Here is a 12,233-nt window from a genome sequence, read left to right on the forward strand (position 1 = left end):
AAAAGCAACAAGAAAAGCTTCTGTAGGTATGTAGGGGACAAAAGAAAGTCCAGGGAAAATGTAGGCCCCCTCCAGAAGGAAACCGGTGTCCTGGTTACCCAGGACATGGAGAAGGCTGAGGTACTCAGTGACTTTTTTGCCTCAGTCTTCACCGATAAGGGCTTTTGTCCTGCCACCCAAGCTGTAGAAGGTGCAAGCAGGGACTGTGAAGATGAAGAACCACCCACTGTACCCAAAGAGCAGGTTCAGGATCATCTGAGGAACCTGAAGGTGCACAAGACCATGGGACCTGATGAGATCCATCTGTTGGTCCTGAGGGAACTGGCGGATGAAGTTGCCAAGCCACTGGCCATCATATTTGAGAAATCGTGGCGGTCTGGTGAGGTCCCCGATGACTGGAAGAGAGGGAACATAACACCAGTTTTTAAAAAGGGGAACAAGGAGGACCCGGGCAACTACATGCCGGTCAGCCTCACCTCTGTGCCTGGCAAGGTCATGGAGCAGACTCTCCTGGTAACCATGCTAAGGCGCATGGAGAGCAAGGAGGTGGTTGGTGACAGCCAACATGGCTTCACCAAGGGCAGATCGTGCCTGACCAATTTGGTGGCCTTCTATGACAAGGTAACAGCATGGATGTCCAAGGGACAAGCAATGGGTATCATCTACCTGGACTTGTGCAAAGCTTTTGACACTGTCCCACACGACATCCTTCTCTCTAAACTAGAGAGACATGGGTTTGATGGACGGACCACTCAGTGGATAAGGAGTTGGCTGGATGGCTGCACTCAGAGAGTGGTGGTCAATGGCTCAATGTCCATGTGGAGACCGGTCACGAGTAGTGTCCCTCAGGGGTCTGTGTTGGGCCCGGCCCTGTTCAACATCTTTGTCGGTGACACGGACAGTGGGATAGAGTGCACCCTCAGCAAGTTCGCCGACAACACCAAGCTGTGTGGTGCCGTTGACACGCTGGAAGGGAGGGATGCCATCCAGAGGGACGTTGAGAGGCTGGAGAGGTGGGCTCGTGCCAACCTCATGAAGTTCAACCAGGCCAAGTACAAGGTCCTGCACCTGGGTCGGAGCAATCCCAAGCACAAATACAGACTGAGTGAAGAATGGATTGTGAGCAGCCCTGAGGAGAAGAACTTGAGGGTGTTGGTTGTGGAGAAGCTTCAACACGAGCCAGCAATGTGCACTTGCAGCCTGGAAAGCCAACCGCATCCTCAGCTGCATCAAAAGAAGCATGGCCAGGAGTCTGAGGAAGGTGATTCTGTCCCTCTACTCTGCCCTGGTGAGACCCCACCTAGAGTACTGTGTCCAGTTCTGGAGCCCCCAGCACAAGAAGGACATGGACCAGTTGGAGAAGGTCCAGAGGAGGGCCACAAAGATGATATAAGGGCTGGATCACCTCTCTTATGAGGACAGGCTGAGAGAGTTGGGGCTCTTCAGCCTGGACAAGAGAAGGCTCCGAGGAGACCTGATAGCGGTCTTCCGGTACCTCAAGGGGGCCTACGAGAAAGACGGGGAGAGACTGTTCAGTAGGGCCTCTTGCGATAGGACAAGGAGTAATGGTTTTAAAATAGAGGGGGTAGATTTAGATTAGATATTAGGAATTTTTTTTTTTTACAATGAGGGTTGTAGAACACTGGAACAGGTTGCCCAGAGAGGTGGTGGAAGCTCCATCCCTGGAAACGTTCAAGGCCAGGTTGGATGAGGCTCTGAGCAACCTGATCCAGTTGGGGATGTCCCTGCTCCTTGCAGTGGGGTTGGACTAGATGACCTTTGAAGGTCCCTTCCAACTCTAACCATTCTATGATTCTATGATTCTAACTTTTTAGAGAATAGTGCAAAAGAAACGAACACAGAAGAAAGGCAAAAGCAGCTACAACTTTATTATTTTTTAGCATTGCTTTTCTAATAGAAAAAGAACCACTAGAATAAACAATTGCTTTTTGGGTTGGGTTATATGAGAAGAGACTGATTGTACATTTCCTTCAGTTTTCAATAACCCAAGAACATTTTATAAGGTTTTAATTTCTTTAGTCCTTTGTGAAATAACAACATTTTTGTGATAATTTTTTATTTTTCTATGGGAGACTGTCACATGTGGCCACATTCTATAAAACTGTGTTTTAATGACGTGTTGTTTTAAAAGGCTAAAAGAAAACATTTCTGTGAGATCAAAATGGTTTAATTTTTGTTTTGTTCTGAAATGTATAAAATGTATTCCTATCTACTTCTTCAGTGTAAACAAAGACGCAAGGTAAAATTCCCTCTGGCTCAATATTGTTAGAGAAAAACAGTTGTTTAGACTTAGGACTCTTCTCTTGCCTATCAAATAAATGAGTTGAAGAGTTTAATCCAAAAGATATGGTATTTAGATACACAGACATATAGGTAAACAGAACACACTGTTATTACCCTGTGTTTAGTTATTCCTCCCTGTATTTCACCTGACCTAGAAGAAGCTGAAATGCAGCAAGTGTTTGAATTAGTGCACACTAGGTATGGCAAGCGATACTTTGCAAAGCATTCCTGTGCTGTTATGATGAATTGATTCACTGCCTTCTATTTCAAACTCTCTTTCATAATCACTTGCTCTGACATTTCTCAGACTGGTTCATAATAGCCTCAGTAGTCTTTTTCTTACCTACCCCACAAAAATAAAAATCCTTTCTTCCGTTCATTTAATGATGAAGATCTGTAAATTTTCTTTTGTTTTGATCAGAAAAGCTTATTCTTTTTTTTTCCTAGTTCCGTTACAGAATATATTTCTCCTTCTCTCCAGCTGATCAGGCTAATCCTTAACTCCCTTCACTGTGGCTCATCAAGACAGGCAGAACAGCTTATATCTGCATTAAGCCAGGCTCTGTGAGCTCTGTAAATGGAAATGTGCAATTTTGCATGCAGCCATCTGAATGTATTATTCCTATTAAACAAGCAATCCTCTTTCCTAGAAATATGTTGTTGTCACTTGGAAATGCAGAGTTACATAAGAAAGTCCTGCTGCATCGCAGTAGTAATAGATCATGGAGAATGAAAGCCGTCTGCTTCTCATCTATCCCTCTACATTTTTTTTGAGATTATGTCCCGTAGCCTTGTTCTTGCATGGAATTTCAGTAAGGCTTTATTAGTAGCTCTAGTAAGTAGTCTGGAAAAGGGCCAGATTCTGACCTTCTGCTCGTTCAGCAGCACAACTCCTGGTTTACAGGTGCACGCAGAAGGTCAGAGTCAGGCCCAATGCTTTCTGTGCTTTCACAGTAACCTCAAGCAACAGTTTTATCTGGGGAGGGAAGAGCCTCGATGGACAGCAGCCTCGTTTCTTCTTTCTGTGCCTGGACCTGCCTTGCTCGGCCTTCCAACCGCAGAGTCCATTCCTGGCGGAGTCTGTAAAGAGAGGACAAGTGCTTACGAGTACTGAGCCAAATCCTTCAAATGTATTCAGGGCTTTTCAGCAGGGTCGAAGCTTTCCTCTCTTTCATCACCATAGCACTTGTCCCGTATTTATTTACTATCTACATGCATCTCTCTAGCTTGCTAGACTGGGAATGCAGGGAAGAAAGGGATAGTGCTGATGCTATCAGTGGGTGACATTGCTGGATTCCTAACGAGTCAAACAACTGCTGAAATCCTGTCAGTGTGAAGGGCTCTGTTTTTTCCTCTGGGGTATTCTCAAAGCCACAAGAAGTACTATCTATCCAGTAAGGTCATTCAATGTGTAAATTAAAAAGTACAATTACACGCCCTGACCCCCTAAGTTTACTGTGAAATGCTGTGGAGAAGAACAAGCAGAACTTTAAATACGTCCATTTGGGTTTACTCTGAAGAAAAAAGAAAGGGAAAAAAAGTAACCATTTTGTACCCAAAACCTCTGCAGACCATGTATGTGTTTAATGAAAGGAATTTCTGTCACATCCAAGAGGAGGCACTTAGCTTCAAGACACGAGTATAGTACGTACAGAAGAGAAAATCACTGGGGACCACTATTGACTGCGTCATTTTCCAAAGGAAACAGTGTTATGAAAGACCTGACCCAGCAATGCTGTAGGATTAGCTATCATATGGTAATGCCAAATGCATCATGGAGTATATGGGTTTTTATATTCTATTTGATGTGTTAAAAAGAAGAGCAGCCAATTATTTCATCTGACAACAACTTAGCAGTGGATGTTTCATATGGGTGCTTGTGTTAGTTTGGCTTCTGAGTTTGATTTCAGATTGTGTTTTAAACTTTTCTCATTTGTCCTACTCTGTCTTGGCTTCTTCATTCTCTTTTGTATATAGTTAAGCCTCAAAAAATTGGTGCAGTCAGTTAATAAAAATTTGCCATTGAAAGCACTGGTGTTCCTTGTCAAAGGAACCTGTGTCCTAGATGTCACAGAGGGAGCACTTGCCTGTACTTAGAGCCATCTAATTCTCCCAGGCGTCACTTACATGAGGTACTAGACATGTAGATTTTGTAATATCAGTGTCTGTACCTTCTGAAAGTATGGGGTTTTTTTTTCAAATTAGAGAACACTTTGTGAACAATTTGAGCTTTGGTCAAGTGACCTTGAAGGAACTTGCTTGGGTCTATTTCAGTCGTGACTAGTCAGTTAAGACATATTGAACATGAAAGTTAAAACATAGTCAAAGCTCTTTTGCTGCATTTTTTTTTCCTATTCAGACAAGACCTTATAAAAGCTTTTAACATTTTTAACTTTGTCAAGGTAAAAATACTATCTACATCCCTAATTGCAATTGGTTTGCAATGTCTTCTTGTGGTAATTTTCTGTGAAGCTAGAGTGACAAAGGTTTCCAGTGCAGCTGAACACTTTCCTGGGTTTTATTATACATGTTTTCTCTGCAGCAACTTGATGATTTGGGTTTGGGAATATTACTGACTGGCCAGAGTAGGATACTGGGAGCAGGACTGTCTGCATCTGGCTCTGTTGGGGCACAAGGCCCGCCTAGATCTTGATTTCCTTATCTTTAAACTGATGAGAGTAGCTTCTTCCTTAGGCACTAGGGTTGGAGGAGCTGGATTTTTTTTTTTTTTAAAGAAGCAGCCCTTTACCAGCACATTCCAGTTTGTTAAAGTCAAATTCATTTATGTGAATGTCCCAGTTTTGAGGAAAGTTTTTGCACGAAAACCTTTGTCAACTTCAGGAAGAAGGCCCATCAGAAAAATACAAGAGGCACAGGTATTTCTTATCCTTTTTCCCTATCCATTATTCATCAGAGGATCCACTTAGCGTGTGGGAGACCCTGGTTCAAACTCCTGAGGTGCAACAGCTTGAGCAAGTATTTGAAACAGTCTACCACACTTGTGTGGGGTGTCTTTACCACAGTCACAGCTCTTTCTAGGTGATGCCTGTTATGTTAGACAGTTTTGGGGAAAAAAAAAAAAATAGCCTTATTTTTTTTATCTGTTGTGTAGCAGGATTACTTATGAAATGCATTTCATGGGACAAGAAAATCTAATCGTACCATTTCTGTCTTTAGGCTTAAGTGATGCAAAGGGCTGTTAAATATGATAAAGATGCTATGGATTTGGTTATGCTCCACATTAAATGAGTGGTTTGCATGCCCTTTTAATGTAATACTCTTTTATTTATTTGTGTAGCTGTACCAGGTCCAGGTAAAAATCCTGATATTTTCTGGTTGTCATAAGCCATAATGCCAAGGTGCTTTATTTTTATGTGGCTACGCTCCAAGCCCTTTGAAGAATGCTCATGAAGTTCAGGGGTGAGGGGTGTCTGAGTTTCCATGCAGAAGAGCCATGGAAATATGAGACAAGCAGCTGTGAGAGGAAAAGTGCCAAAGATCCAGAACACAATCTGTGCTATGAATAAAGCAGTACAGTAATGGGTTACCTTATTTTAAAGCATGTGATGACATGCCTTGCTGTCTTGTGCAAAAGAAAAAATACCACTTACTTGTTCAGAGCACTTTTGCTTAATCTAGACTCTTCACCTTTTCGTTGCTTAGTTTGTTCTTGGATTACTTTTTCCCAGAAGTTCTTCAGCTCCTCTGCATCATGACCACCCATCTTGCGGCGTCTAAAGTTGGTATGCTTACTCATTTTCTGAAAAGCAATTTGGAGGTCAGAGCTGTCAGAAGCCTAACCTGGGGCAGATCCTGTGTTGCTTAGCCCCTTGCCATTTCTTTCTCATTAAGTGCCATTAACATAAAGTATGTCACCTGAAAAAAATAAGTAACTTATGCTTACTGTGCCTTGAAGCAAAATAGAAGGCATCGAAACAGACCTTGGGTGACAGTTAAATGGTACACCTATATTTTTGTTACTGAGTAATGACTATGCATGGCACAGTTCACTGAAATATTGTGGAGGCCTCAGTATGTGCAAGGTTTTAAGTGGTTTTGGAACAACTGGGGGAAAATACTTTCAAATATAGTGCCATCGTTGCTGAAGTTCGGATGAGATGTTGTGAAGGGCTTTCCCTTTTTCTGCCTCCTGTAGTTTTAAAAGATATGATAGATGGTTGTTATCCAAGGGAAATACATTGCTCTTAAATGATTCCTGTTACTACTCCAAATGATATCAAGCATGAAATATGCAGGGAAATTATGAATTTGAAGCTTAAGCACACAGAATGCGAAGCCCTGGGGAGCTTGTTATGACCTTGTTCTTTAATTTAGCAAAAATCAGTCTTAAATATTGGTAAAAGTGGAACTTGTTAAAATATAGAAAAGAGTTCCAAGAAATTAGAAAAAAAGACAGAAATGAGCTTAATTTCTCCTTGCTAAATGCACAGTATTCAAACATGGAAGATTTTAACATTCTCAGCATATCTGAGGTGCTTGCGGAAGTTACCAAATATGCATTGGTTACCAGATCTTAGTGGTACTTTGAAAAGTTAAGGTCTGTCGTTTATTCCCAAAGGAAATAATCAGAAAAATTGCATCATATACTGTATTTGTTGCTGGACAAGTATTGCTTTGTTATGACTTTAAATTGGGTACCAACAACCCATTATACTTCTACCCCAACCCTGAAGCAAGATTTCCTGCATCAGTCTCCTCCACTAAGCCCCTTCAGCAGGTGGGAGGATGCAAGAAAGAAAAAAAAAAACCCAAACTATGCTCCTGAGTTTTTTATGACTAGATCAACAGATAATTTGAGGGTTCCTATAAAATCCCTTTGCTTCTTTGTGTTCGTCTGTATTCTGCTGTCACCAGATACTTTTGCCAACTGTTCACTCTGTAGTGCTGATGAATTAATGCCTCACAGACCCTGATACGTACTTGTGAGTCTGCTTCGTAGACAACGTCACACTTTACAAGCTGTATTTGATAAACACTACGAAGACTATGCTAATTTAGACCAATCTGAGGAAACCTTTTATTTGTACAATGCTGTAAGAAGATCAGAGAAAAAGGAAGTCAGACACAACACAATGAAGGCAGAGTTATGTAAGGTCTTCCTACCGAATAAGGTATTTAAACTCCTGAAGTTTTACAAGGGCATGTAAGTAAGATCTTGGCATCTTCCTACATTGAATATTGTAGATTTGCCATAATTTTCACAAACCTGTTTTTTACGAAGATCAATAAAAACAAATAATTTTGCCAAAGTTCGTGGTAAGTCTGACTGGACTGAAAAACTTGCTTCACAACAAGAAAAATCTCTGCCACTTCTAGATGCAGTATTTTTCCACAGAGAAGTCCAGTTGCTTAAAGACTGGCAGAACCCAACTGGTGTAGTAAGTGTGAACTGGTTAGTCCATGTAATACTATCTCCTATGTGACAGAGTATCAGACATGCTTGCGTGGTTAGGATACTGCTCCTCTTCACAGCAAGGTCAGCAAGAACTGCAATATCACCAAAACAATCAGATATTTTCCTCTGAGGCAAATGGCAGTTTTCTGCTGTTTCCCTTGCTGTGGACTCGGGATGCTGTAGATGTAGCACTGTGGGGTACAACAGGGTTGCACTGGTGTGGGTACAGCAGTTCTACTACCACCTTTTGCTAAATGTGCTTTGTTTATAAATGATGTGGTCTAAATGGCAAAATGGGTAATCTTTTAATGGTCTTTTGTCTCACTCTGAGGCCCTAAAATAACAGTACTGTTTAAGGCTTCATCTAGCACAAAGGTATGCGTGTCACGAACACACTGGAACATGCCCTATCTATATCTTAATTCTATAGGCTTTGAGCAGTGTTAGAATAAATGGTCTGGTAATAGCTTGTTACAGTGAGTGATGGAATATGATTATTTCATCATGCCTAGACCAGCAGGTCACCTGGATCTTTGCACCATTTAAAGGCTTTTCTATCAGCAGCAGCTGCCCACTTGACACCCTGCAGGTAATTATCCAATTGCCTCAGAAGCCAAGTGCAAGCTGCTGACAAACCGAGTAGGTTTGCCCTCCAAACTCCATTACACTTTGCCTCGTGTAAGAGTTTGCCATAACACATTAACCTTTCCTTAGAGATTAAGTTTTTATGATTATTAAACTTCTAGTAGGTGTTCTTCAGGTGGTACAAAGAAGGCCTCAGTCTTTATATGCAGCCTAAATTGCTTAGATTTTTGGGAGGTGCATTAGGCTTTTGGCTACCTTAGATCTTGGCTGCACCACTCAGAGGAGCAAGCTGCGGTCAGACAGGTACCCCAAAGATGAGGACACTTCCGCAAATGTTAGTTTGGTATGTTTATGGCACTTTTTGTAAGCCAAGAACATTTGACTTGATAATCGTTTCTAGGAATGTCGGTGACAGTGAATATTTCACGTGATATCACCACAGTCTTTGCTTTGATTTAAGACTTTTGAAGATGGTGCTGTCTGGTGTTATTAGCCAGCATCTCTCATGATATGTGAAAGCATACTTTCTTTGGGCCTGGCATTACAACATCCATATATAGAGATTAGAGTTCACGTATACTATGTAATACCTTCTTTTTTTCTAATGGAAAGATTCTACCTAGGAGCTTGATTTGGATTTCTGAGTAATTCTCTAGGTTTGCTTTCTCTGTATCAAACAAATTCTTTATTATCACTGTAGACATATTTTGTTGTTGTTGTTGAGTAATTTTCTGCTTTCTTTTTAGGTGTCTTAATATATAAACTGGTGTTACAGTGACAACTGGACTTAATTCTGGCAAACTTGTTCTTGATTCCTTTGCTCAGATACCTTAGAGTTCAGAAACTGGCAGGACAGTTAGATTTTCTCTATGAGTGAAAACCACACTTTCTTAGAGTTGCTCCACCAGTTTTGCCTGGGTGGAAGGTGGTTCTTTATCATCTTTTTTTTTTTTATTTTGATAGCCAGGTACCATTCCAGAAAAATTAAGGGAAAGTCAAGGGGACATCCTTCTGGCTGCCTATGGCTGGTTGTTTTAACATGTTTTTCCATATATGGAAGTAAAATTAGCAACAACAGCACTTCCATAGGTTCAAAATTATTGATTCAGAAGACTTGAATCAATGTAAGTATCGTTTATGGACTGAAAATTTATGTTATGATACTTTCTGCAGTACATTTCCTATGAAGGGCTAGAACGTGCGTAACACTGGTGCAAGGCAGATTCCCTTATTAAATATTCAACAAAGATGGTTGAGGAGGAACTATTTTTGCATGGGTTGTGCAGTCCTACCTGCATATTTGCAGTATAGTTCGCTGCTTTTTTGGGGAGCTAAGCTGATAAAACAACGTTTAAATAAAGGTAAAACTAGACCTTGGCTAAAGTGTCTTGTAAGCTCTGAAACTCGACTGTCAGAAATATTTGTATGTGTGTATCAAAGAGTTTTTTACAGCATTTGTCATTTATGGGAATTAATTTTTGTGTTAACAAATCACTGATTTACAGAGATATCCACAAGAAGAAGTGATAGTAAGTAAAATTAACAGCACTGCAAAAGAAAAATATCCTATGTTTATAATCAAACCATAAATCACATGATCATGCAGCAATCTGTAAGACAGCTGGTCTCTCATGAAACGTGTAGAGCATTTACATACAATACATTGATTTAAACTGTTTCAGCTGCTGTCCCAGAGTGAATTTAAAGGAGATTCAAAGTGTGAATGATGAGTAGTTTTTCCTCAACAGATCTCTGCAGTGCAAGAGAGAAGAAATTTTGCTGCTAGCTGGAAGTTAGTATATGCACAGCTTTTATTCACTGGCACAAAATAAATATAGAAACAGCCATTTTTAATCTGTTTTTTAATCTGATCAGCAGGCTGAATGTGCTTTGGGAAGGTGTTAAATTAGTAGTTTTCCAAGTGCTCTGGTCTTAGCCTTTTCGTAGTCTGCACATTTTGAATTACTATAATCTCAGATAACCTCCACTGAGGTAGCAAAAGGAGTTTGGATAAATAACTAGTGCAAGGAATTTCTGCTCTACACACTTTGTAATTGTATTTCTACTTTGGGCTCTTGCCAGATAATTTTTTTTCAGTCAGAAGTGGCTTTTGATGTTTTGAATAAAGGTGCTATTTTTAGTAACCTTAATCTGAAATAAACAAGCAAAAGAAGTAAATATTGTCTGAAAATTCAGGAGGTATTTTCTACCCTTTTCCGGTCTTTCTATTTAATACATGTCTTGAGCTAGCCATTGTCTTCAAAATTCAACATTTTATGTGGAGAGACAATACTTGTGTACACAATGAGATTCTCTGAAAGTCTTTTACTTTTTAGTGAGGAGTATTTTAATGCATTCAATAAAGCTGTTAACTGAGCATATTTTGAGGAAAATGTCAAAGTAATTTTTAATCTAAATTATGCATAATTAAAAAAAATTAGTTTGGCTAAAAAAAAATTAAACAAATGGTTTTTATCTTATTGGAAAATATTTTAACCAGTAGGATGAAATAATGTTTGAACATTACTAAATTTTATTTCCACAATATTTACTGAAAGAGCAAAATCTTTAACAAGAATGATTTTTTTTTTTTTATATTTTAAAAAATATTTCCTTTCTAAAAGGTGGAGATAGGGCTGTTTTTAATATTTTCAATTAATTTGAGGGTTCAGCCAGTTTTAATATTGAACATGAAGTTGTTTCTGAAAGAATTTCCACAGTCACTTCAGAGTTTTTTGGATACTATTGTAAACAATGGAAAGGTTATCTTTAACTTCAACTGGACTCAGTCCATTGGGTCATATCATGACCGTGAGCTATTTTATCTTTGTCAGGCCACCAATTAGTCTCCAATTCCTTTTACCCTTCTTTGAGATTTGTTTGTCTAAGCATAGAATATGTTCCAGCATTACCGAATTTTTACAGTACAGTATATGAGTTCAAAGCCTGTTTGTCGTACTTTTTTTTTTTTAAAGTCTTTATGTTATAAATAATTTTAAATTATGCTTATAGAATGCCTCATTAGGATTAATATCCCCTTACATGTTAATTTTTTCATGGTTTTCCTTTCAGCTGAAGTATGTGTAACACAGAAGTTCTAGTAATACCAAAGTCAGACATAGGAACAAATAGGAGATTAATAATTGAATTAAGATTAGAGTTAGAAAAGGACAGAGGCGGGATACCTCTGATATTTTATAAATCAGACAGGATCAGACAATCTTCCAATAAAGTATACCATAATATACAGAATTCAAGGTGATGGAGGGAAGAAGAAAGTATTATTCAAATTCACATGATTTAACAAAAGTAAAGCAAATGTATATGCATATATGTCTAGGTGCATTTAATAATCAAGATAGGAAGAAAAAAGTCTTATTTTGGCCAAAATATGAGAATATAAATGCTTACTTTGATTGTATAGTATCTTCCTCTTCTGTCAAAGTATGGATTTCTTGAGTGATTACTGAGTAGTGTCAGTTTTACCTCTGGGTTCCCCTTTTCAAGAGGACTCCAACTGCCAGGAATAACTGATGAAATCTTTTCATCTGTCACTCATTTTTTATTTGGGAGTGATGACATCTGCTATTATGAATTAGTTTAATGGCAGAGGGGAAAAAAACCCAAACCTGCAGTCTCATTTTGTGAACTCTGCAACACACTAAGCGAAATGACCAGGCAGTTACAGGGCACAAACTCTGAATGCCACATTTGATCTCTGCTATGATTTTTGGCAGGTGCTGCTGATGTCATAACTTGGCTCTGGAGAAACAGTTATTCTTTGACAAGTGCAGATCACTGGAACATAACTTCCATATGACTTGCGAGAATTCGCTACTGTCTTCTCCAAGAAAACTGATAGATCTGAAAAGAATATGTTGAATAACACAGCTTGTCTCAGGATTGTGCTACTGAGTGACTGACAGAT

General features: G+C 39.4%; 1 protein-coding gene across 1 annotated transcript; it reads right to left on the bottom strand.

Annotated features, from left to right (window-relative positions):
- Positions 1–1,864: 1,864 nt before the first annotated feature.
- LOC147596320 (protein FAM240B-like) lies at positions 1,865–11,806 on the bottom strand. The gene is made up of 3 exons (XM_086770807.1): positions 11,717–11,806; positions 5,916–6,064; positions 1,865–3,384 (listed from the first exon to the last, which is right to left on the bottom strand). The coding sequence occupies exons 2-3, from the start codon at positions 6,059–6,061 to the stop codon at positions 3,264–3,266; spliced, it is 267 nt and encodes an 88-aa protein (XP_086626933.1). The 5' UTR covers positions 6,062–6,064; positions 11,717–11,806; the 3' UTR covers positions 1,865–3,263.
- Between the last annotated feature and the right edge of the window lie 427 nt (positions 11,807–12,233).

Source organism: Chlamydotis macqueenii, chromosome Z (assembly GCF_036417535.1).
Source record: "Chlamydotis macqueenii isolate bChlMac1 chromosome Z, bChlMac1.mat, whole genome shotgun sequence".
Taxonomy (NCBI): Eukaryota; Metazoa; Chordata; class Aves; order Otidiformes; family Otididae; genus Chlamydotis; species Chlamydotis macqueenii.

Bases quoted from the DNA above. Each gene is read 5' to 3' on its own strand.
- LOC147596320 (XM_086770807.1), bottom strand. From the start codon at position 6,061: ATGAGTAAGCATACCAACTTTAGACGCCGCAAGATGGGTGGTCATGAT. The intron at 3,385-5,915 runs GTAAGTGGTATT...CTCTCTTTACAG, and splicing joins AGCAAAAGTGCTCTGAACAA to ACTCCGCCAGGAATGGACTC.